The sequence below is a fragment of the Bubalus bubalis genome, chromosome 20 (genome assembly GCF_019923935.1).
Source record: "Bubalus bubalis isolate 160015118507 breed Murrah chromosome 20, NDDB_SH_1, whole genome shotgun sequence".
Taxonomy (NCBI): domain Eukaryota; kingdom Metazoa; phylum Chordata; class Mammalia; order Artiodactyla; family Bovidae; genus Bubalus; species Bubalus bubalis.
Window position 1 is genome coordinate 64348993 of NC_059176.1, and position 24467 is coordinate 64373459.

The following is a 24467-nucleotide window of genomic DNA, read 5'->3' on the forward strand; positions in this document are numbered from 1 at the left end:
GGGAGACAAAATGAGCAAATACTGTTGGAAAATGGCACTGATTGACTTGCTGTAGGTGATGTTGCCAACTTACAATTTTTAAAAAACATAGTCGATATCTCTAACTGCAGTAAAGTGTAGTGCAGTAAAATATATGCCTGTATTTACAGTTAAGTTAAAAACTTCAGTTCCTCAGTCACACTATCCCTGTTTAAAGTGCTCAGTAGCCACATGTGACTAGTAGAACATAAAATGTTGGCCTGTGCATATAAGTAAGTGATATTTTGCTGTTTTACTTTCAAAAATCCTGCTTCAAAATGATGAATACTTAGGGTTTTATAAAGTCCAAAAATATCAGTGTTTCCAAACACAAATGTGATGCATATGATAGTATCTTTGTCCTCATCCTGGTGGTCTTTCTGATGAGGTTAGTGTGCTGTTTGAATTATGGGGAAGAGTGTTTACCATAAGAGTGCAAATTTTTAAGAAACCCGTATTGTATTCATTTTCCCATTTTCTATCTTTCTAAAAATTCTAATACTACATTGAACATTTCAAGAGTGTAACAGTAAGAGACCCTATATTAGCCGGTGTGTGTGTTTATCTTCAGATTTAGTGTTTATGCAAACAGACCTGGAGGGCAGTCAGCTGAAGCTCTAGAAGTTAATTTCATAAAGCAGATCCCCAGAGTAAACTGAGAGAAGTGTCTCAGGTCTCCTCTTGGTACAGTAGGTAAAATCCTCTTGGTGAAACATAAGAAAATAAATGGGAGATAAGGGATTGGTCAAAGAAATTCATAGCATGATCATGAGAAATTATTTTTTGTTTTTCAAAAATGAAAGGTTTTACAAATGGTAATCCCAAATGTGATGAAATGGGGACATTGATGGTAGACATTTAGGAAAGCATTTGTGGAAAGAAGTTTAGTAGTATGTGTTAGATCCTGAGACTACTTTTATTTATTTATTCCAAGGAAGCAGCTTAAATGCAAGGATTTTTTCCTGTATGAAAATTTTACCCTTTATTATATGTAATTTTAAAAATGGAGGCATTTTCAGTGCCTAAATATAGAGGGGAAAATAATTAGACTATAATTACAGTTATATATATATTTTAAATGTATAGAAGGAAAGCTGAAAGCAGTCTGCCGTCACTGTGGACAGTAGTTATTGAGGAATGCTGTTTTTGCTTTGCTGCTTTTCTAAATTTTCAGTTTTTCATTAGCAAAAAAGTAATGTTTCTTGGGGAAATCCTGTTTGGGAACATTACACCACCTGACTTTCTAGTTCTTTGTTCTGTGGTGAATTATTAGTCAAGTTTTAAGGATTTGTTTAGATTTTTTCCTCCATCACTGTGCTTTTTTGCCTATAATGACACTCATGGCACATTGCATAGCTGTTTTTAGACCTCGAAGCAGTGTCTGTTCCTGTGCCACTTAGCTTTGCATTTGGTACTTTTAAAACTTTTAAGAAGAGTAATCACATAAATAGCAAATTAAGGTGCAATGCCTATACATATATTTTGTAAAAACTGAGTTTCCCACTTTTAGAATTTTATAATGTCCAAAAGTATTTGAGCTTTTAAACACAGATGGGAAGCATATAATAACCTCTGTAAATATTCTGGTAATGTTTTTGACCAAATTAGTATATATATTTTAATCCTTAGAGCAACCAGTTAAAAAAAAAAAAGATAATGCAAAGAAGTATAGCTAGAACATCAATGGAGAAATTGAAATGGAATGCTAAAAATTGTTCTGATAATATTTAAAAAAAGGTATAAAGGAAAGAAGAGAGACTAGGAGACAAATGGAAAACAAATAATAAAATGGTAAATTAAATCAATATATCAATAATTACATTAAACATTAATGGACAGAACACTCTGGTGAAAATCTAGAAATTATCAGAAAGGTAAATAGACAAAACTCAATTATATGCTGCTTACAAAGATATGCTTTAAAGGTACAGGCAGGTTGAAAGTAAAATACGTAGGCAAAAAATTGACAATGAAAGGGAGAAATGGACAATTTCACAATCTTGAATACTCTAACATTTCTCAGCAATTGATAGAACTACTAGATTTAAAATATCAATATCTAGAGAAAATCTTAAAAACATCATCAAACACATTGACATACTATTTTCGAAAATAGCATCCAACACCTTCAGAATGTACATTCTTTTTGTGTGCATGTTATGGACACTGGGATAAACCATATTCTGCCAGTAAAGTGTCAGTAAAGGTTAAAAGGCTGAAATCTTAAGGGTATATTCCCTAACTGCAGTGGAGTTCTATTAGAAATCACCAACAACAACATAGCTAGGACAGCCTCAGATGTCTGGAAGTCAAATTTTGAGCTGAATGATAGAGAAAGCACAGCATACCAGAATTTGTGGGATATACTAGAGCAGTGCTTAGAGAGGAATTTATAGCTTTAAATGTTTGAATAGGAAAGACAAACCATCTTAAATCAGTTATTTTTTAACTTAAACTTGAAAAAGAAGAAGTTGAGCCCAAAGTGGCTATTCCCATTTTACTCTCTCTGCTCTCCACCAAGCTCTGTTCACAGTATCATGAGGGCTGGAATCCTGCTTGATGGTGGAAGGGACTGACCTGATTTTGGAGCCCACGGAAATGCCCCATGCCTGGACTGCTGTTGAAAATAACCCTGGTCTTGATCTAGGTGGTAAACCAACTGCGAGCTTGTTTGACTTGCAGCACAGCTACTTGACTGAGGCTCTAATACCAGTTGGGGAGGGCAGCAGAGAAGACTTACATTTAACAGGGGACCTGACAAATGGGGAGGGCAGCAGAGAAGACTTACATTTAACAGGGGACCTGACAAATGAGATAGCCATGTGGGCTTTGATAAGCTGCTGTGTATTCCTGGGAATTTGGAAGGCTGATGCATGTTTAAGAAAGACCAGAGAGGACCCCAGTTATTGACTCATCTCTTGTTGAACTTGAAGCCAGAAAATGAAAGCTGTGACATATTTGTAAATTGTCTGATTATTAAATGTGTGTATCAGCCTACACACAGACCTCCTTGGTAAAGGATGGAAGCCTTACTGGTTCAAATTGCTTAAGCACAATCTCTAACCAGTTATGGTAAAATATAAGTTATTCCTAGGAGCAGCCCCTAGAAGCCCTGCTTTGATAGTAACAACTGAGCACAGACACTGTATACTCTTAAGGAAGACAAACTATGTAGAATTAGTTTAGGCAATTCACTAAAACTAATAGTAACAGCAGCCAACCTAGAAGAGGTAAGGATCAAAATCCAAGGATGCTGTGAGAGTCTAAGATAGTCAGTTTTCAGTAAAATCAAGAGACTTGCTAAGAAACCGGAATGTATTGCTCATGCATAGGAAATGAAACTAGCTAATACAAAATGTCTCTGAAGAGGCAGATGCTACCTTTAACAAAATTTCAGGATAGCTATTATAAAGGTGTTCAAAGAACTAAGGAAGCCATGTTCAAAGAATGAAATGACAACATGTGACCGTAACTCATCAAATAGAGATGATCAATAAAGAAATTGAAGCCCCAATATTGTGGCCACCTGATGTGCAGGGCTGATTCATTAGAAAAGACCCTGATGCTGGGAAAGATTGAAGACAGGAAGAGAAGGGGATGACAGAGGACGAAATGGTTGGATGGCATCCCCAATTCAATGGACATGAGTTTGAGCAAACTCTAGGAGATGGTGAAGGATAGGGAGGCCTGGCGTCCTGCAGTCCATGGGATTGTAAAGAGTCAGACAAGACTAAGCAACTGAACAACAGCAACAATATATATACGGGAGTGTGTGTGTGTATATATATAATTATATAAATTCTAGAATCAAAAGTACAATAACAAATGAATTCATTAGAGTGATTAGCAGAGATTTGAGCTGGCTCAAGAAGGAATTTGTGACTTTGAAAATTGATCAATAAACATTATCCAATCTGAGGAACATATATAAAAAAGAATTTTGAAAAAGACAATAAAATATTTAAGATAGCTTATGATCAAAATAACTTATGTTTGACCAGTAACTGGTCAGAGGTTGTGCTTAAGCAATTTGAGGCACTAAAACTTTTACTTTGCCAACGAGATCTGTATATTAGGTTTAGTAGACACAGTCATTAATCAGATAATTTACGGGTATGCCCCAACTTTCATTTTCTGGCCTCATGTTTAACCAGAGATGAGTAGATAACTGGGGTCCTCTCTGGTCTTTCTTAAGCATGCATCAGCCTTCCACATTTCCAGGAATATGTGGCAGCTTATCGAGGCCCATGTAGCTGTCTTATTTGCCAGGTCTCCTGTTACATGTGAGGTGATTCTCTCGCTTGCTGTAAGCAGCGTCAGAGCCTCACTCAAGGGCCCCGCAGACCTGTGGAACATTATTAAGCATACCAACACATGCAAAGAAAGAAGTCCTTTTAGCTGAAAGAAAAGTACCACGTGTAATCCAAATTCACAGGACAAAGAAAAATCACTGGTAGAGGTAACTATGCATGTAAAAAACAGTGTGTTCATTCCTATTGCTATTATTAACTCCCAGTTTTAAGGTGTTGGCCAGACCGTTCTCATCTATAGGCTTAACGGGGGAAGAATTTGCTTCTAAGCTCACTCAGGTTGTCATCAGATTAATTCCCTTGGTTGTATAGGACTGAGGGCCATAGCTGAAGGTTGCCAGTAGTTCTTAGAGGTAAACTGCAGATTCTTGTCCTGTGGGCTTTCCCAGCAAGACCCCTTAGTTCATGAAGGCAGCACGGAGAGTTGCAGTGAGTCTGCCAGCAAGATGGAGCCTCGTGTATCATAACATGCGCAGTTGTGGCATTCCGTCACCTTTGCCAGGTTGTTTGGGTTAGAGGAGTCCAGGTCCTGCTCATATGCGTGGGGAGAGATTTACACACGGGCATGAGCATCAAGAGGCAGGGATTATGGGAGGGGCCCCCTTAGGAGCGTGCTGCCATAGACAATGTAAATATGTTTCCCCCTTTTCATCTCTTAAAAGGCAATTATAAAACTGTTGTTGGGCTTATATAAAGATGTAATATATATGACAGTAACAGCGCAAAGGAAGAGAGAGGAAAGGCGGCTCTCAGGGTACAGTTTCTCTATTGCTAGAATTACATTCAAAGTAAGAATAGGAATGAAATAAACAGAAGAAATCAGTGGAATTGAAAATAGACAAATCATGGAGAAAATTGATGAAACCAAGAAAAAGCTGGTTCTTCGAAAAGATCAATAAAATTGATAAACCTCAAGGTAGACTGATGAAGAAAACAAAAAAGCACATAACCAATAACAAGTATTAGGTTTTCACTACAGATCCTGTAGACACTAAAATGATAATAAGGAATATAATGAGCACCCTTCTGCCATTTAGAAGAAATGGACAGATTGCTTGAAATACACAAATGGCCAGAACTGACCCAAGGGAAAAACAATAATTTAATCAGTTTACAACAAAGAAACTTAGTTCATAACTAAAACTACACTAAAAACCTTAGACCCGGCTGCCTTTTCTGTTGAATTATTTCAAATAATAAAGGCATAAACATTAACAAACTCTGAGGAAATGATCCCAAACTTAAATTGTATAAGGTGTGTAGTACCCTGAAACCAAGTAAAGATATTTCAGGGAATGAAAACAACAGACCACTATCCCTTATGACAACAGATAGAAATACCTTTAACAAAGTACTATCAAGTCTCATTCACCATTATATAAAAAAGTATATCATAGCTAGAGTGTTTATCCCAGGAATGCAGACTTTCCTTAATATCTGAATACATATTGAGTAATTTACCCTGTTAATAGAATAAAAGTAAATACCAAATGATCATTCCCATAGATGCAGAAAATAGAATCGACAATATGTTTTTCAGTTGCTAACTTGTGTCCGATTCTTTACGACTCCATGGACTGTAACCTGCCAGGTTCTTCTGTCCATGGAATTTCCCAGGCAAGAATAGTGATGTGGGTAGCCATTCCCTTTTCCAGGGGATCTTCCTGACCCAGGAATTGAACTCGGATCTCCTGCATTGCAGGCAGATTCTTGATCATCTGAGCCATCAGGGAAGTGCTTCCCCAATTTTGAACCAGTCTGTTGTTCCATGTCTGGTTCTGACTGTTAAACACCCTTGAACTGCAAGGGTGCTCATATTCCTTATTGTCCTTTTAGTGTCTATAGGATCTGTAGTGAAAACCTGATACTTGTTGTTACTGGTTATGTGCTTTTTTTGTTTTCTTGACCCTATGGATTCTTGGGAGACAGGTAAAGTGGTCTGGTATTCCTGTCTCTCGAAGAATTTTCCAGTTTATTGTTAGCCACACAGTCAAAGGCTTTAGCATAGTCAACGAAGCAGAAGTTTTTCTGGAGTTCCCTTGCTTTCTTAATGAATCAGCAAATGTTGACAGTTTGATCTCTGGTTCCTCTGCCTTTTCTAAACCCAGCTTGTACCTCTGGGAAGTTCTTGGTTCACATACTACTGAAGCCTAGCTTGAAGGATTTTGAGCATAACCTTGCTAGCATGTGAAATGAGCACAATTATATGGTAGTTGGAACATTCTTTGGCATTGCCCTTCTTTGGGATTGGGATGAAAACTGACCTTTTCCGCAGCAGTCCTGTGGCCACTGCTGAGTTTTCCAAATTTGCTGGCATATTGAGTGCAGCACTTTCACAGCATCATCTTTCAGGATTTGAAATAGCTCAACTGGAATTCCATCACCTCCACTAGCTTTGTTCATAGTTATGCTTTCTAAGGCCCACTTGACATCATACTCCAGGATGTCTGGCTCTAGGTGAGTGACCACACCATCATGGTTATTCAGGTAGTTAAGACCTTATATAGTTCTTTGCAATCTTGCCACCTCTTCTTAAACTCTTCTACTTGTGTTAGGTCCTTACTGTTTCTGTCCTTTATCGTGCCCGTCCTTGCATGAAATGTTCGCTTGATATCGCTAGTTTTCTTGTAGAGATCTCTGCTGCTACTGCTGCTGCTAAGTTGCTTCAGTCGTGTCCGACTCTGTGTGACCCCATAGACGGCAGCCCAACAGGCTCCCCCGTCCCTGGGATTCTCCAGACAAGAACACTGGAGTGGGTTGCCATTTCCTTCTCCAGTGCATGAAAGTGAAAAGTGAAAGTGAAGTCGCTCAGTCGTGTCCAACTCTTTGCGACTCCATGGACTGCAGCCCACCAGGCTCCTCCGTCCATGGGATTTTCCAGGCAAGAGTACTGGAGTGGGGTGCCATCGCCTTCTCCAAGAGATCTCTAGTCTTTTCCATTCTGTTGTTTTCCTCAATTTCTTTGCATTGTTCATTTAACAAGGCTTTCTTATCTCTCCTTGCTGTTCTTTGAAACTCTCCATTCAGTTGGGTATATTTTTCTCTTCTTTCCTCAGCTATTTGTAAAGCCTCCTCAGACAACCACTTCTTTTTCTTTGGGATGGTTTTGGTCACTGCCTCCTGAACAGTGTTATGAACCTCCATCCATAATTCTTCAGACATTCTGTCTACCATATCTAATCCTTGAGTCTATTCATCACCTCCACATTTAATCATAAGGGATTTGATTTAGGTCATATCTGAATGGCCTAGTGGTTTTCTCTACTTTCTTCAATTTAACCTAAATTTTGCAATAAAGAGCTCATTATATGAACCACAGTCAGCTCCAGTTGTTTTTACTGACTGTATAGAGCTTCTCAAAATTATTTGGCTGCAAAGAACATAAATCTGATTTTGGTATTGACTCTGGTGATGTCCATGTGTAGTGTTGTATCTCGTGTTGTTGGAAAAAAGTGTTATTTATGACCAGTGTGTTTTCTTGGCTCTGTTAATCTTTGCCTTGCTTCATTGTGTACTCTGAGGCCCAACTTGCCTGTTGTTTCAGGTACCTTTTGACTTCCTACTTTTGCATTCCAGTCTCCTGCGATGAAAAGGGCATCTTTTTTTCGTGTTAGTTCTAGAAGGTGTTGTAGGTCTTCACAGAAACAGTCTACTTCAGCTTCTTTGGCATCAGTAGTTGGGGCATAGACTTGGATTACTGTGAAGTTGGATGGTTTGCCTAGAAAATGAACCAAGATCATTCTGTCATTTTTGAGATTGTACCCAAGTACTGTGTTTCAGATTCATTTGTTGACTGTGAGGGCTATTCTGTTTTTTCTAAGGGATTTTTGCCCACAGTAGTAGATGTAATGGTCATCTGAATTAAATTCTCCCATTCCCGTCCATTTTAGTTTACTTATTCCTGAGATGTCAGTGTTCTGTTTGGCCATCTCTTGCATGACCACATCCAATTTACCTTAACAGTGGACCTAACATTCCGGGTTACTGTGCAATACTGTTCTTTACTGTATCAGACTTTGCTTTCACCGCCAGATACGTCCACAACTGTGTCATTTCCACTTTGGGCCAGGTGCTTCATTCTTTCTGGAGCTGTTAGTAATCGCCCTCCACTCTTCCCCAGTAGGATACTGGACACCTTCCAGCCTGGGGGGTTCGTCTTCTAGAGTCATCTCGTTTTGCCTTTCGTACTGTATATGGGGTTCTCCAGGCAAGAATATTGGAGTCGGTTGCCACTTCTCTGATGGACTACGTTTTGTCAGAACTCTATACAATGATCTGTCTGCCCTGGGTAGCCCTGCACGGCATGGCTCATAGCTTCATTGAGTTATGCAAGTGTCTTCACCACAACAAGGCTGTGATCCATGAAGGGGTTGACAGTATAGTATACCCATTAATCATAACACTCTTAGCAAGCCAAAAGCAGAACATAACCTCCAAACCCTAAAGAGAGGCACTTGTGGAAAGCTACAAGTTTTCCGAAGACTACAGAATTACATCATAGTAAATGAACTGCTGAACGCTTTCCCTCTAAGATCAGGAGCAAGGCAAGTGTACATGCGTTTACTACATTTATTCAACATTTTGTTATTCAAATAAAAGTCCTGGAATTGGAAAGGAAGAAGTAAAGCTGTCTTTATTTGCAGAGAACATAATTGTGTATTTAGCAAATTTTAAGAAATCTACAAAGATGTCTAGAACTAAAAAGTGAATTTAGCTAGATTACAGAGTATACAGGTTAATACACAAAAATCAGTTTTACTTCTCTATACCAGCGAATGACATTTAGAGAATAAAATGTAAAACAATTCATTATAATAGCAACAAAGTTTAGTAATAAATGTATTGAAAGATGTGCAATACTTAATACACTGAAAAGTACAAAACATTGCTGAGGGAAATTAAAGAAGACCTGAATATTTAGAAAGGTGTTCTGTATTCACAGTTTAGAAGAAGAAATAGTATTTAGATAATTTGGAACAGGTTTACATTTTTTAAATATTTAGCATATTCCAGTCAATATTTTTACAGGCCTGTTTGAAGAAATTGATAGGTTCTAAAATTTATTGGCAAAACAGTTTTAAAGTTAGAGGATGTTACCTGCTATCAAAACTTACTATAAAGCTCCAGTAATCAAGATAATCACGTATTGGTGTATGGATACACTTTTAGATTGGTGAAACAGAATAGAGTTCAGAAATACATCCACACTTGTATGGTGAACTGTTTTGTGGCAAAGGCACCAGGACAAATTTGTTTGTTGTTCAGTTGCTAAGTTGTGTCTGACTCTTTGCAACTGTGTAAACTATAGTGCCCCAGGTTTCCCTTTCCTTCACTGTCTCCTGGAGTTTGCTCAAACTCAGGTCCATTGAGTCAGTGATGCCATCCAACCATCTCATCCTCTGATGCCCCCTTCTTCTCCTGTCCACTATCTTTCCCAGCATCAGGGTATTGGAGCTTCAGCATCAGTCCTCCCAGTGAATATTCAGGGTTGATTTCCTTTAGGATTGACCAGTTTGATCTCCTTGCTGTCCAAGGGACGCTCAAGAGTCTTCTTTAGCATTCAACCTTCCTTGTGGTCCAACTTTCACATCTGTACATGACAACTGGAAAAACCATAGCTTTGACTATGTAAACCTTTGTCAGCAAAGTGATGTCTCTGCTTTTTAATATAACTGTCTAGTTTTATCATAGAAATGAGCAAGCATCTTTTAATTTCATGGCTGCAGTCACCGTCCACAGTGAGTTTTTAGCCCAAGAAAATAAAATCTGTCACTGTTTCCACTTTTCCCCCTTCTGTTTGCCATAAAGTGATGGGGCCAGATGCCATGATCTTTTGTTTTTTTAGTGTTGAGTTTTAAGCCAGCTTTTTCACTCTCCTCTTTCACCTTCATCAAGAGGCTCTTTAGTTCACTACTTCCTCTTCACTTTCTGCCATTAGAGTGGTATCATCTGCATATCTGAGGCTGTTGATATTTCTCCCAACATCTTGATTCCAGCTTGTGATTTATCCAGCCTGGCATTTTGCATGATATATTCTATATAGAAGTTAAATAAGCAGGGTTACAGTGTATAGCCTTTACGTGTTCCTTTCCCAATTTTGAATCAGTCTGTTGTTCCATGACTGGTTCTAACTGTTGCTTCTTGACCTGCGTACAGGTTCTCAGTAGACAGGTAAGATGGTCTGGTATTCCCATCTCTTTAAGCATATTCCTCAGTTTATTGTGATCCACACAGTCAAAGGCTTTAGTGTAGTCAATAAGCAGAAGTAGGTAAATGTTTTTCTGGAATTCTCTTGCTTTTTCTGACACAGCAGATGCTGGCAATTTGATATCTTGTTCCTCTGCTTTTTCTAAATTCAACTTGTACATCTGAAAGTTCTTGCTTCATGTAAACAAATGGTGCTTGAACAAATAGACACTTATATGGAAAATAATGAACCTTGATCTGATGTTACACTCTGCGCCGAAACCAGCTAGCAGTGGATCATTGCTCTAAATATAAATGTTAAAGTTATGAAACTTCTAGAAGAAAACACAAAATCTGTGATTTTGTGTTAGGCAAAGATTTCTTAAACAGGACACAAAATGCACAAACCGTCAAAGAAAACAAATGATATAGGCTTCATCAAAATTTAAAATTTTTTCTCTTCCAAAGACACATTATATAAAGTGAAAAGGCAAGCAGTAGACTAGGAGAAAATACAAGACAAAAGGGCTTGTATCCAGAGTGTATACACAGTTGAGTTTTAAACTCAGTCATGAGTAAAAGTACATAATAAAAATGGGTAAATGATTTCAAGGACACTCCACAAAAAGAAAGTATATAAATAAGCCCAATATCACTAGTCATTAGGGAAATGTATGTTAAAATCCCAGTAAGTTAACCACCTTATACTCAACAGAACTGGTAAAATTAACATTGCTAATAATGCCAAGTATTAGTGAAGATGTAGAACATTCGGAATTCTCATACATTGCTAGAGGGACTGTAATATTGTGTAGTCATTTAGAAAAAGTTTGGTGCCTTTTTTAGGTTAAATTTACATTTAGGGATTCTTAAGGGGCTCAGTGGTAAAAAAAAAAAAAAAAAAAAAGATCCTTCTGCCAGTGCAGGAGATGTGGGAGATGCAAGTTCGATGCCTGAGTTGGGAAGGTCCTGGAGGAGGAAGTGGCAAGCCACTCCAGTATTCTTGCTTGGAGAATTCCATGGACAGAGGAGCCTGGTGGGCTACATTACAGTCAGTGGGGTCTCAAAGAATTGGACACAAGTGAGCTACTAGTTGCTCTGTCGTGTCTGACTATGTGACCCCATGGACCAGCCCACCAGGCTCCCCTGTCCGTGGAATCCTGCAAATGTACATTTAACATGTGACCCTGCAGGTCTCTCCTAGGTAGTTTCCCAAATGAAATGAAAACATAGCCACAAACAGACTATGTGAATGTTCACAGTAGTGTTACTCATTATAGCCTAGGAATAACCTATTTGTCCATTTGCTAATGATTGTATAAATAAACTGTATATCCATAGTATGGAGTATTGTTCAGCAGTACAGAGGGATGAACTTTTGATGAGCAACAACAACATGGGGATGAATTTCAAAAACTTCACGATGAATGAAGTAAGTCAAATGCAAAAGCCTAATACTCTAGGAAATTCTAGAAAGGCAAAGCGTTAGTAGTTGCCTGGGGCCTAGAGTCTGGGCAGGGAATTGACTGTAAGGGCCGGGAAGGAGCGTTTTAAGAGGATGGGAGTGTTGCGGTTGCGGTGGTAGTTACATGACTGTATATTCATCAGTTTACCAACCTGTATACTGGAAATGTCTCAGTTTTATTTTACGGCAGTAAAGCTGTGGGAAAGAAATCATTGGTAGGGAATGTTTCTCTGCTTTTACTTATGTATATTGCTAAACTTTTCAGTAGGTTTAAATGGGTTTTTTGAGACTTCTGGAATTTGTATTAAATACGTGCATGTTGGGGGAGAAAGCTTGCTGAAGTGAACACAGTTATAAGGTTGATGGGGCTGCTGTGTTTGGTGTTCAGGGAAAGCTTTTCTGATGAAGAAACATTTGAACAGACACCGATGAAGTGAATTCAGTGTAGTCAAAGAAAGTCTTGCCTGTTTCTTATAGAATTTTATGTTTTGTAGTTTCTGCTACTCCATTTAAGATTTTTTTTTATTGCATTGGCTAATAATAATTTTTGTTTTCATCTTTGTCTTATATTTTCCATGTTAATTTCTTGAGAAAAGTAACTGTACAGATTTTATGTGTTGTTAACCTACAGTCTTCATTCTATGCCTTGTTTCCAGTATGTGCTCAAATAATGCATTTTTATGGTTTTTACTTAGAATAAACAGATCATTGCTGTATTTGTTAATATTTGTTTTTCCTAGCTCAGTATAGCACTAAGTTATAAGTAGAACCAAAAAAAAAAAAAACCCTAAAGTGAAAAACCAAAGATGGAAGTGCAGGTTCATGTAACATAATTTTAATTTTACTGTAAAATAACACATGAGACTATTTGCTGGCACCTTTAAAGGCGCCCATGGTAGATGAAAGGTGGGAGAAGTGAAAGTATTCTTGAATTTCACTAACAGGAGACAATATTTGGAAGCAGTTGATTGGTTGGATATAGATTAAGAAATGACTGTCTTGGCAAGATTTACGGTTTTGTTTGAATAATAGAGGTTCTTTTAGATTTCATGCCTGTCCTCACTTACTCTAGATAAGTAAGGTATCTGAAAAAAAAACTTGAGGACATCATCTGTCAAAATGGAAACATCAGGAGCCCCCTGTTCACATCTTACCAGTAGATGGCAGCAATGTGCTTTGTTTAAATGTTCTTGCTTTTATTTTTTTAAGTCGCAACTTGAATATATACTATATAGTTTTCTTTTAGTGAAGAGCAGGGCAGATACGATACCCTTTTTTTCTTTAAACATGTAAAAGTCTTATTACTGTTGTGTAATACCAGTTTATATGAAATAATTTTAGAAATTCAACTGATACAACTTACCTAAAAAGTGCTAACATTGTATAGCTTCTGTTGTAACTATTTCTTAATTGAAATTTGTATTTTCCACAGTATTATTACTATTTTACATATACTTTTCTGCCTCATAAGTTTTTCTAAGAGCCCAAACTGTCATAAAATGTTATAGAACTAAAAAATATTTTTACTAAACAATACATGAGTGTTTAATCACGTAACTGGGGGGGCTTTTTATTTGTTTGTTTGAAAAACACTTGTGAATTTTTCTCTTTCATGAACAAACGAAGAATTAAGAGTGACTTTTATAAGAAGAAAGCATTTTACTCTTAGACAGTTAGGTCCAACCAGCTATCTTCACATGGACTTGCCAGCCTCCGGGAAGCAAGTGACCTGCCTGCAGTGAATAAAGGTTCTTTCCCCTCTGCTGCCCCCTGCCCAGGAAGGCCAGTGGGATGAGAGCGGTGCAGAACTGACTCTCAGCTTCAGGAAGGATTGGGGACAGGGGGCAGTCTCTGGCTTGAGGAGTCACATAGCTGATAAGTCATTTTAGTTTCTGTCTTCTCTTTTATTTCTTTCTTCCAGAAATCTGTTGATTTAGAAGAGAGGTTTGGAACTGTTTTAGAAAATAATATTTACACAGTGCTGAAGTTTCTCCCAATTTTTCACACAATGTGTGCTGCCTAATTCTTAAAAACTCCAGAGTTCTTGTAAAACAAAGAATTCAGAATAGACTTTTATCTTATAGAAACATGATTTATCAAGATCACTTAACATATACCTTACATACTTTGGAATTTTTTAGACCACAAAAAACTTTTTTTTTTTTTTTTACCTAATATACCCTAAAATAACACAGTCTGCCAGACCACAGTACATCCGTAATTTAGAGCAGCAGATGTTGCTACACATGCTTCTTTTTAAGACCAAGAAGGAGCACAAGAGAAAATAAAACAAAAAGTTCAAAACAGAAGAGAAACATGAAACAGTGCAGAGATGAGGGAGTTGGGAGGCCAAGGGCGGCTGGTTAGATTAGCAAAGAGAAGGGGTGTGGTGATCAGAGCTCTGTGTTTGCTGTATTTATCTTTTAAATGCTTTGTAAGTCATACGCTCATCCTGTTAATCCAGGTTTGATGGCTTTCTACTAAAATTTATTTTCCATTAAAACTACTTCAATTAAGCTGAAGCAAGAAGGACTTGATACTCATTATGTGTTTAATCATTCCACATTTTATGTGAGAATTGGCTAAGATGTGCTGTGCCATGGCAGAGTTGTTGCTTTCTCTCCCAGAGTCTGCTAATGTTTTCATTTTGGTTTTAACTCTAGCTGATCCCACAGTTAAGGACTTAATCGGAGGCTTCACTGCTCTTCATTATGCAGCCATGCATGGCCGGGCCCGGATTGCACGCCTGATGTTAGAATCTGAATACAGGAGCGACATTATTAATGCCAAAAGCAATGATGGCTGGACTCCCCTTCATGTGGCCGCTCACTATGGTAGGGACTCATTTGTCCGACTCCTACTGGAGTTCAAGGCTGAGGTTGACCCGCTCAGTGATAAAGGTACAACGCCGCTTCAGCTCGCCATTATCCGAGAGCGGTCAAGCTGTGTGAAAATCCTCCTGGACCACAACGCCAACATCGACATTCAGAACGGTTTCCTGTTGAGATACGCTGTGATTAAAAGCAATCACTCTTATTGCCGAATGTTCCTCCAGAGAGGAGCAGACACAAACTTGGGTCGCTTAGAAGACGGACAGACTCCTTTACATTTGTCTGCCCTTAGGGACGATGTGCTCTGTGCACGGATGTTATATAATTATGGAGCGGACACGAACACAAGGAACTATGAAGGACAGACCCCATTGGCTGTTTCAATAAGCATTTCTGGAAGTAGTCGACCGTGTTTGGATTTCTTACAAGAAGTCACAAGTATGTAATTTAATTATTGCTATTATTACATTTAAAAAAATTTTTTTTGCATCTTCTGAGGAGCTTAAGGTGTTCTTACAACTTAAAATGACCAGATGTTAATGATTCTTGTTAGCCCTGCTCATTCCCACTCGTCTGAAATGAAAAAGAAAGCTCTATATCACAGGATTTCATAAAAATAATCAATTGTGTTACTAAAAGTAAATAGGCATAGATAGGATGAGAGAAAAATTGGCCAAAAGGATACAGAGAGAAGAATTTTTTAAATTAACAGAGATCAATACTAGAACTGGGCATTTCCTACCAGTCATAAACATAGTCTTTCCAGGCTTTCATGAAATTGAGAATGAGGAATTAGAAGAATTTTGAATCTTAGCATCCTTCGCTATGGAAGTGTCTTAGAATGTGTGCTTTATTCCTAAGCTGTGCTCGTGTTTTATCATTCCGTTTCTGCTTCTTTACAGTGTGAACACACATGGAATGGAATAGCAGTGTTATTAGGCATCCTAGGAGTGCAGATTAAGGATGCTAGAAATTAGAAATGGTTGTAAGGAAAAGTTTGTTCGCAGTAGGAAATTTCGTGCCACTGTCCCTGGCCCGCACAGGACTGTGTAACCGGCCTGTTTTAGTGTAGGCGCTTTTTTTTCTAAGCCACGCAGTGTCGGCCCGCTGTGTTAATGGTGCGTGTGTGGTGGTTTTCGCATGGAGGATTGGTTTGTGTGGAGCAGCCACCCTCTCCTCTCCGACTTCCTCGTGGGTACTCTCCGAGCTTCGTATTCAACATGAATCTATCGTCTATAAACGCAGCCTTTTGTCTACCATACTTTTTAATGAATTCCCCTTTCCTCAACTAATTTTTATATTTCATTCATTGTTAAAGAAGAAGAAAGACATTCTAGGTCCCAAGTAGTAGAGGATTAGGAACTTACCTGACCTACTTGTAAATAATCCACTGTCCTCCTTGGAACTGAATTTGGGAGTAGAAAATTTATGAAGAAATGAGGTATGATTTGAATTTTGTTTATTCATAAGAAAGACAGGATGAAATTATTACCAGTGAGTATATTCAGACTCAAGCATAAAAAAAAAAAAAAGGACACTTGGGGTCTAACCCATGCTGTCCACAGAACGTTCAGTGATGACAGGAACGGCCTCTGTGCTGACCACTGTGGTAGCCACTAGCCCCATGTGGCTGTTGAGCACTGATTTTGTGGCAGGTGCCACACAGGAAATGGATTTTATTGTATTTATAAATTATTTAAATATCCGCAAGTGTTGACTTCTTCAGCACAGATGTGCCTGCCTTGGGGGAGGTATTTTGGGCTGTCTGGTAGGTGAGCCCTTGCAGAACGCTTTTGAGACACAGTGATGTACTCAGAGACAGGAGGTGTGTGTGCTGATTCCTCCCCACTGGCTTCAGATCCAGCCCGTATTTTAGGAAAAGACTGCAGCAAAAGTTCACTGCTGATTCTTTCAGCAAATATTCTAGTAGTTTTCATTTACAGACTGATAGGGGTGTTGGTGTTGTGAAAGAGAAAATTACTCCTGGACGTCAGGTTAGAATTCTGTCGTGGTATATAGCCTATACAGTGTATCTTACACATAAATTCTCAGTGTCTTCTAGTTGTTGTTGCTTTAACTTTGATACTAGATTACTTGGCTGCCTTCAGGAAGGCATGTTACACACATAAATGCCGCAGCCTGTTAAATACTTTGATCAGTGGTTAATGGCGTAGACCAGGATTCAACTGACTAGACTTCGCTCCAGCCCTAACTCTACCACAGAGTACCTGTGACCTTGGGTGCATTTGCTAACTGCTCTGTGCCTCAGTGTCCTTATCTTAAAATTAGGGTAATCATATCTGTCTTATAGGCTTGTTGTGAGGATTGAATGAGTTAATATGTATAAAGCACTTAAAACAATACTTGGCACATTATAAGTGCTGTGTTTTGTTTTTTGTTTTTTTTTTTTTAAGAAAATAAAGTATTAAATGAAGGTGGATGAACAGCAGGGCCTGACTTGCTACCTACAGATCGAATCCCTTAGATTCTTATTTTACCCTGCCTGTTTTCAGCTCTAAACTGTGGTGCGGTCTGCATGTGGAGACAGGCGTCCAGAGGGATGGGAGGAGCCGCCCCTTTATCCCCGGCCCTTTGGAGCTGCTCAGCTCCACCATGGAGTGCTACCAGAGAGCAAGTGATGAGTTAAAAAGAGATTCACACGTACCTTTAAAATCAGGGCAGATAGAAAAATTGACAGGCCTGCCTCTTTGTGTTTGAGTTCTCCACTGCACCTGGAGCAAAGCCGTGCACCGAGTAGGTCTGCAGAAAAGGTAGATTGGCTGACTGCAACCATAAGGATGGTGGCTTAGCAAACTTGGGATGCTTTTCAGAAGCAAAGGAACACCTGTCCTTGGAAGGCTGCAGTTAGCCTCTGTCTTCAGATGCTGCGACATAATTCATTACCTCTTGACTTGGCCATCAGTGGTGTTTTCTGCCAAAAGCAAATGAAGTGTTTCTGCTTCACCTGTGCATTATTTATGAGGTTTTCTTTTTCCTAGTGTGCTGGAAGGACCGACTGTAGCTGATGGCTCACTGGAGCTCTGTACTGGCTTTCTTGAAAACCAGAGTGAAAGATGGTTGGGTGGTTCAGGGAGCGTCAGGTTAAATCCCTGAGTTCCTTCCCACCTGTGCTGCTGCCGACCCCCTGCTCCCTCAGCCCCACGTCCTCGGCCTCTGATCTGAGAACTCAGACTCCTGAGGTGTAAGAACAGCGAAGGCACTTGGTGGTCTTTGTTCGGGGTCTTATTAGTTTTCATTGTTCCATTTTGACTACAGAGCACATTATTTAAATTGGAAGAGCTCAAAACAGTCATAATCTTAGAATCTAAAAGCTGTTGTGGCTTTTTAGAAAAATTGACATAAAACCTCTGATACACACTCCATAAAAACAGGGCAGGTCAAGTGGCTTAGTTACAGAGTAGTATCTGCAGGTGCCTTGTTGATCACAGTAGAGGGAGAAGCCACAAAAAGCTGCTATTACTCTACAGACAGACTTCCAGAAACCTCTGCCTTCTTGAATGTCTGGAACTCAATGTGGTCTCCTCCAGAAAGCCAGTCCACTGAAGGAGCAGCTTGTTTGTGCCCAGGAATAATGAATACCAAGAAGAGCCAAAGATCATACCTAGAGCATGAGCATCACCTTGCTGAGGGAAAGCTGTTTCCTCCTTAGAGAAGCTAGTTTTTGGTCTCTTAGTTCTTTTACTAGGAAAAAAAGAAAACGCAGAGAGAGTGGAGCAAAAACTAAAGACACAGTAAGTGAGATCAGTGAAGATGTGACCGGTGACAGGAAGAAGTGGCGGTGATGACAGGCAGCAGCAGGCATCCTGCTGGAGACCCCTTACGAAGGCCTGCTGAGAACACTCATTCTGAGGGCTGTGCCAGTGCATGCCGTTAATTAGAGTAATTTGTTTGTGTAGTTTGCACAAACACCATTTAGAGCTAAGAGGATCATGGAAATTCTGGCATATAGGAAGGGGCAGAAATTCTCTAGCTGAAGAGCAGAGATTGTAGGAATGTTTGTCCAATTCAAAAGAAAAAAATTAACATTTATGCACAAGAAATGGCAAGCACAAGAAAATGTTAAAGGAGGTACAAGACCAAAACTCCAAGAAAGATTGTTTCGTAAGGAAAGCTTCCCTTGAGGAAATGCTTTAATAATAATGAAAACCTCCCTGAGCAATTGGATTGTAAGCTGGTGCTCTTTTCCCCTCGTCAGCTCCTTGCCCTACAGTGTAAATTTCCCTAGTCAAAGAGGTGTTCAGAATATGAAAGTCTTTTAGGAAAGAGAGAGAAAGTCCATGAGAAAAGTCTTGTCCTTTCCGCTGTTTCCTGCCGTATCCCCCCAAATACCCACACTTTGGTGAGAGGACCGTGGTGGGGGGATCAGAGAAACGTTTATTCTCCGGGTGGGCTAGGACTCTGGTGAGGTCTCTCCCTTAGTGAGCAAGCCTTTGTTGTGAAGTTTCCTGAGTGTCCATCAGGCCAGTGTTCACACCCTCCTCCTGCCAGAGCCACCAGGGGTCTCTCCCTGTGAAAAGGGGTCCCTGAAAGGACCCCTCAGAACACGTGAGCAGTTCTAAGACTGTGGCTCTCCCTCCCATGCTGGGCCACGCACAGAGCTTGGCCGCTTGTCAGGACCGTTTAAGTGTTCCTCTAGTTTGTGGCTCCAGTAGCTTCTGCCCCAAGTGCACCAATTTCAGCTCTGATTCTAGATCTGTCTCTTTCTCCAGATTCTATGGCGGAGGTTTGTCCTATACATCCATTTACTGATGGGTCCTAGATACGCCCTTGATGAGTTTGTTCAGCTGTTTCTTCTTGTAGGGACTGGAGTGATTATGATTACTTCAAGTTCTCTTTTATGTTGGAGCTGAAACCAGAAGTCTGTTCATTGTTTTTATCATTTTTCACTTATATTGTGAGCACAGTCCCTAGGCCTGAGCAGCGTTTGCCCTCTTGGGTTCAGCGGTCCGTGTCTCCCTCACAGCACCCTGACGGATTCTCAGCGGGGCCTGTATCTGGTTGCTGTTGCGTCAGCTGAGTCCTGTGGCAGGGAGAGCAGACAGTGGGCTCTTGCCCATGGTAAGTCAGCATCTGACTTACCTGATGCGCTTGGGTAGGCCACCTGTCCTCCCACCCTCCCCATGGGTCTGTGGCCTCCTCTGAAAATTGGGGGAATCAGAGTCTGTGGGGTCCCTCCTTTTAAAAATTCTTGCCAATAACCACTCTTAAAGGGAATGATATCCTGCTGCTTGTGGTTTTATTTTGTTTTTGGATTCATACAGAACAGTGTGGACTCTTGGGGGCCCTCAAGACATGAGATCAAAACTAATTTCGTAACAGTACTAAGATATTATTGGCCTCTTTGCACTGATGTGTAAGAGCGGTGGTGGCTGAAACAGCAGGCACCTGAGCATTCATGGAGGCAGTGGCCCCAGAGGCTGCTAGCAGTCATGTTCTTCACCACAGGCAGCCTGAGGAGAGTGTTCCAGATCCATTTAGGAATGTCTTTGATTTAATTTTAATAAATCTTACCCATTTGAGGATGTACCTTTTTTAATATTCTATGGAGTGGAAATTGAAAGTGTTCTTACTCTGTAACAAAGTGGGATTGAATTAAGGGAAAGTACATCTGTGATTTGTTTGATCTGAACCAGCAACTTTTTTTGATGGAATACTGTATTTACCTAAAATACGAGATGGACAGCCAAGCTGGTTAGGCTTTGGTATTTGGTAGACGTTTTCTTGAAAATGAATGAAGTTCGCTTGTCACCTTAAGGAGAACAACTGAAAGTATTTATGATGAGCAACAAATTTTGAGCTTTCAAGTGAAAGTTAGAATTTTGAAAAGCTTATATTTGCCACTAGGACATTGACAGTTTACCAATATGTACAAAGTTTTCAAAATCAGTAGAGCTATTAACAAAAGTAATTTTTTGCTATCATGCAATGAATTGGGGCACCATTGGAAAGATTTGCGTAACTCAGGTAATCAGTGTTTTCCAAACGACTAATGCATGGTATTACACAATCATGCATTGGGTAAAAGATCCCTTCAAAGGGCAAAACAGACCAATGGATTTTATTATGAAAGGGTATAAAAAAGGTCACTGATTTGGTGTCAGATTCCATTTTGCATCTAACCTTCAAAAAACACCTCTTGTTGAGTTTTGGTGTAGTATCAAAGAACCATGATTTATCTGTAAAGGCCATTAAGTGTTCCTTCCTTTTCCTACTACCAATGTGTCTGGATTTTCTTCATTTACTTCAATCAAGACAGCATATTGTTTACAACAGATGGTATGCAGAAGCAGGTCTCTGATTCCAGCTGTCTTCTCTGAAGCCATACCTAAGAGATAATTTGCAAAGATGTAAAACAGCACCACTCTTTTCATGAAATCTTTCTTGTTTTGGAAAGCAGCTTTTTTTTTTTTTTTTTTTTTTCATAAAAATTTATTTCAACAGATAATGAATTTTATCATTCTTATTTTAAGGAATCAGTATTTTTAAAATTTCTAGATTTGGTAAATACAGATAGATACAACACACGTAATGGAGAAGGAAATGGCAACCAACTCCAGAGTCCTTGCCTGGTGGGCAACAGCCCATGGAGTTGCAAAGAGCCAGACACAACTTAGCAGTTGAACAACAACACACATAAATGAAAATTCTTTGAGGTCATCCAACTTTAAGAGTGCACAGAGGTCCTCAAACTAAAAAAGTTGAGACCTAGCAATGTTCAATTTCTACATTCAAAATTTTAAGGACACCCTGGTAACCTAGTGTTTTAGGATTTAATGATTTTCTAACATATTTCCAGTTGCAGTTACAATCTGTGAATAAGATGGAATGTTTTAAATTAGTGCTTGGTCGATGCCAGCATACTTATTAGTTAGGATCTGTAGAGAGAGATCAGCGATCATTCCATCAGATGCTCTGGGGGTAAAACAGATTCATTATTTGTCAGTTTAGAAGACTAGTACCCTGAATTGTAGATAGCAGTTTCAGTGATTCACCATGCACAGAAGCATATCAAAGGTGCCAAGGAGTCCTTGAGTAAGTTAACCGCTTAACTAGTTTTTAAACACCTTGTTTACCTATCTGTTTGTTTATTTTACATAGCATGGCAGGCTCTTGCATAAATTATTCTTAAGGCAGAGAATATGCCAGTTGGATTTGTGTTTAATATTCAGAAGAGTCAAAGGTAATGTAATGATCTGTGTTTCTAGTAGTTGCTGTTCCAGTACTTGAAGCAGCCACTCAATATGCTTTAGTGGTTTGTAAAAGGCAGTGCTGGGTTGTATTTTGATTTGTATGTTTTAAAGAATTAATAAAGAATTATTTAAATTTTAAATAATTTTAATGTATTTGATAATTTAAGTACTTCATGATTTTAAAATATTTTTATTTAAATAAAAATGCTTTAATGATTACACTGATTAGAAGGAATTTGAAAAATAAAGGGCTCATGTTTCTGAGAGAAAAACGATTAGGTAAATGGGAATGAGTTGGATAAATTGTTTTGCAATGACAATCTGTCAAGTACTTTTTTAAGTAATTTGAATTTACTTTTTAAAGTAATTCTAAGAAAGTGAAATTGAGGCTGTGACTTTCTCAGCTAAGTCCAGTACAGCAACAGGTGTATAAGCAGGCTATCATAACAGCTCCTCTGCACTGGGGGCCCTTACTCCTGTTTTCCTTTCAGATGTTTCTGTTACCAATTTCTTTGACTTTTTTTGTTGTTGTTGTTGTTTTAGTATGACTTACCAAAATGGTGATACTTAGTATACCTCTTTGGAGAAATAATTTGTGTAACACATTTTAACTAAGATTATTTTTGATTATTGATTTTTCTTCTAATTGGGGATTTTGCTGCACTTCTGCATTGTAGTCTTCCTAGGTTATTTCAGTTCAGTTCAGTCGCTCAGTCGTGTCCGACTCTTTGCGACCCCATGAATCGCAGCACGCCAGGCCTCCCTGTCCATCACCAGCTCCCGGAGTTCACTCAGACTCACGTCCATCGAGTCAGTAGTGCCATCCAGCCATCTCATCCTCTGTCGTCCCCTTCTCCTCCTGCCCCCAATCCCTCCCAGCATCAGAGTCTTTTCCAATGAGTCAACTCTTTGCATGAGGTGGCCAAAGTACTGGAGTTTCAGCTTTAGCATCATTCCTTCCAAAGAAATCCCAGGGCTGATCTCCTTCAGAATGGACTGGTTGGATCTCCTTGCAGTCCAAGGGACTCTCAAGAGTCTTCTCCAACACCACAGTTCAAAAGCATCAATTCTTCGGTGCTCAGCTTTCTTCACAGTCCAACTCTAGCATCCATACATGACCACTGGAAAAACCATAGCCTTGACTAGACGGACCTTTGTTGGCAAAGTTATTTAGTCTCAATTATTAAAATTACTTTTAGAAATAAATAGTACACTGCATTTATAATGGGCTAACCTTTATACTTAGCACTTTTCATCTTGGGTCAACATCTGCAGTGGTCTCCCAGTACCTCCATTTTATCTGTTTCCCTTTTAAGATCCTACCATGAGTATGTTTTATTCTTTTGCTCTTGTCCCTGAACCCCCATCACAGGGCTTAGTATGAAATGTGTTAAAATCTTATTTTATAGGACAAAGGTAGTTGCTAGCTCACCTCAAAATAAGAATCACGGTATTGAAAAATAAAAGGCTACTTTGATTTCACTCTTGGATGCAATCCAGAATTAAATAGCGTCAGCTTGGATGGTGCGGTGCACAGTTTGAAGTCAGATTACACTACGTTTTAAGGTTCTTTGATATAGAAAGTATGACCTTATTCCGTACCATTTCTGTCATATTTGTATTACTGTTTCTTCTGTAGCCTTCTAAGGATTTCTGTTATTTGTTACAAAGCAATATGTGCTTTTCTTGGCTTAAGGCAAATGCAGAGGTGGTCATGTCAAAAGGAGATATTTAATGCTTTAGGGTGTTTAATTTTTGAAATTATGCCGCAGCCCAGGTTTTGTAATTTGTTCTAGACCAGACCCTTCAAAAGCTGATTTCCTATTTTATACCAGCCCAATTATTACTAATGATGGGCTTCTTTACCAAGTGGAAAGACTAAACCCTTTGAAGTGTTATGTAATCCCATTGTAATTCATTAGTATGAATAATAGTTTGTAGTGTCTCTGCATCCCCCATAGTGTTTATAGTTCCTTAAATTATACTTTTTGTGTCTGTGTGTGAGATGTCTCCCCCAGGTCCACCCTGTTGTAATGTGTGTGTGTGTGTGTGTGTGTGTGTGTGTGTGTGATGTCTCTCCCAAGTCCACCCTATTGTAATGTGTGTGTGTGTGTGTTGTGTGGTGTGTGTGTGTGAGATGTCTCCCCTAGGTCCACCCTGTTGGGGTGTGTGTGTGTGTGTGTGTGTGTGTGATATGTCTCCCCCAGGTCCACCCTGTTGTAGTGTGTGTGTGTGTGAGGGAGAGAGAGATGTCTCCCCCAGGTCCACCCTCTTGTGTGTGTGTGTGTGTGTGTGTGTGTGTGTGTGTGTGTGTGAGTGAGATGTCTCCCCCAGGTCCACCCTGTTGTAATGTGTGTGTGTGTGTGAGAGATGTCTCCCCCAGGTCCACCCTATTGTAGTGTGTGTGTGTGTGTGTGTGTGGTCTCCCCCAGGTCCACCCTGTTGT

At 39.4% G+C, this 24467-nt stretch overlaps 1 protein-coding gene across 7 annotated transcripts in view; it reads left to right on the forward strand.

Moving 5' to 3' along the window:
• ASB7 (ankyrin repeat and SOCS box containing 7) overlaps window positions 1–24467 on the forward strand; it is a 56090-nt gene that overhangs the window by 23098 nt on the left and 8525 nt on the right. For 6 of the 7 annotated variants that reach the window (XM_006053756.3, XM_025271620.3, XM_006053753.4 and 3 more), the window contains one exon: window positions 14643–15248. In XM_006053756.3, the coding sequence (XP_006053818.1) occupies window positions 14643–15248 (606 nt within the window). Of the gene's footprint in view, window positions 1–14642; window positions 15257–24467 lie in introns of those variants that run through there. The other variant, XM_044933128.1, reaches the window with a different exon arrangement.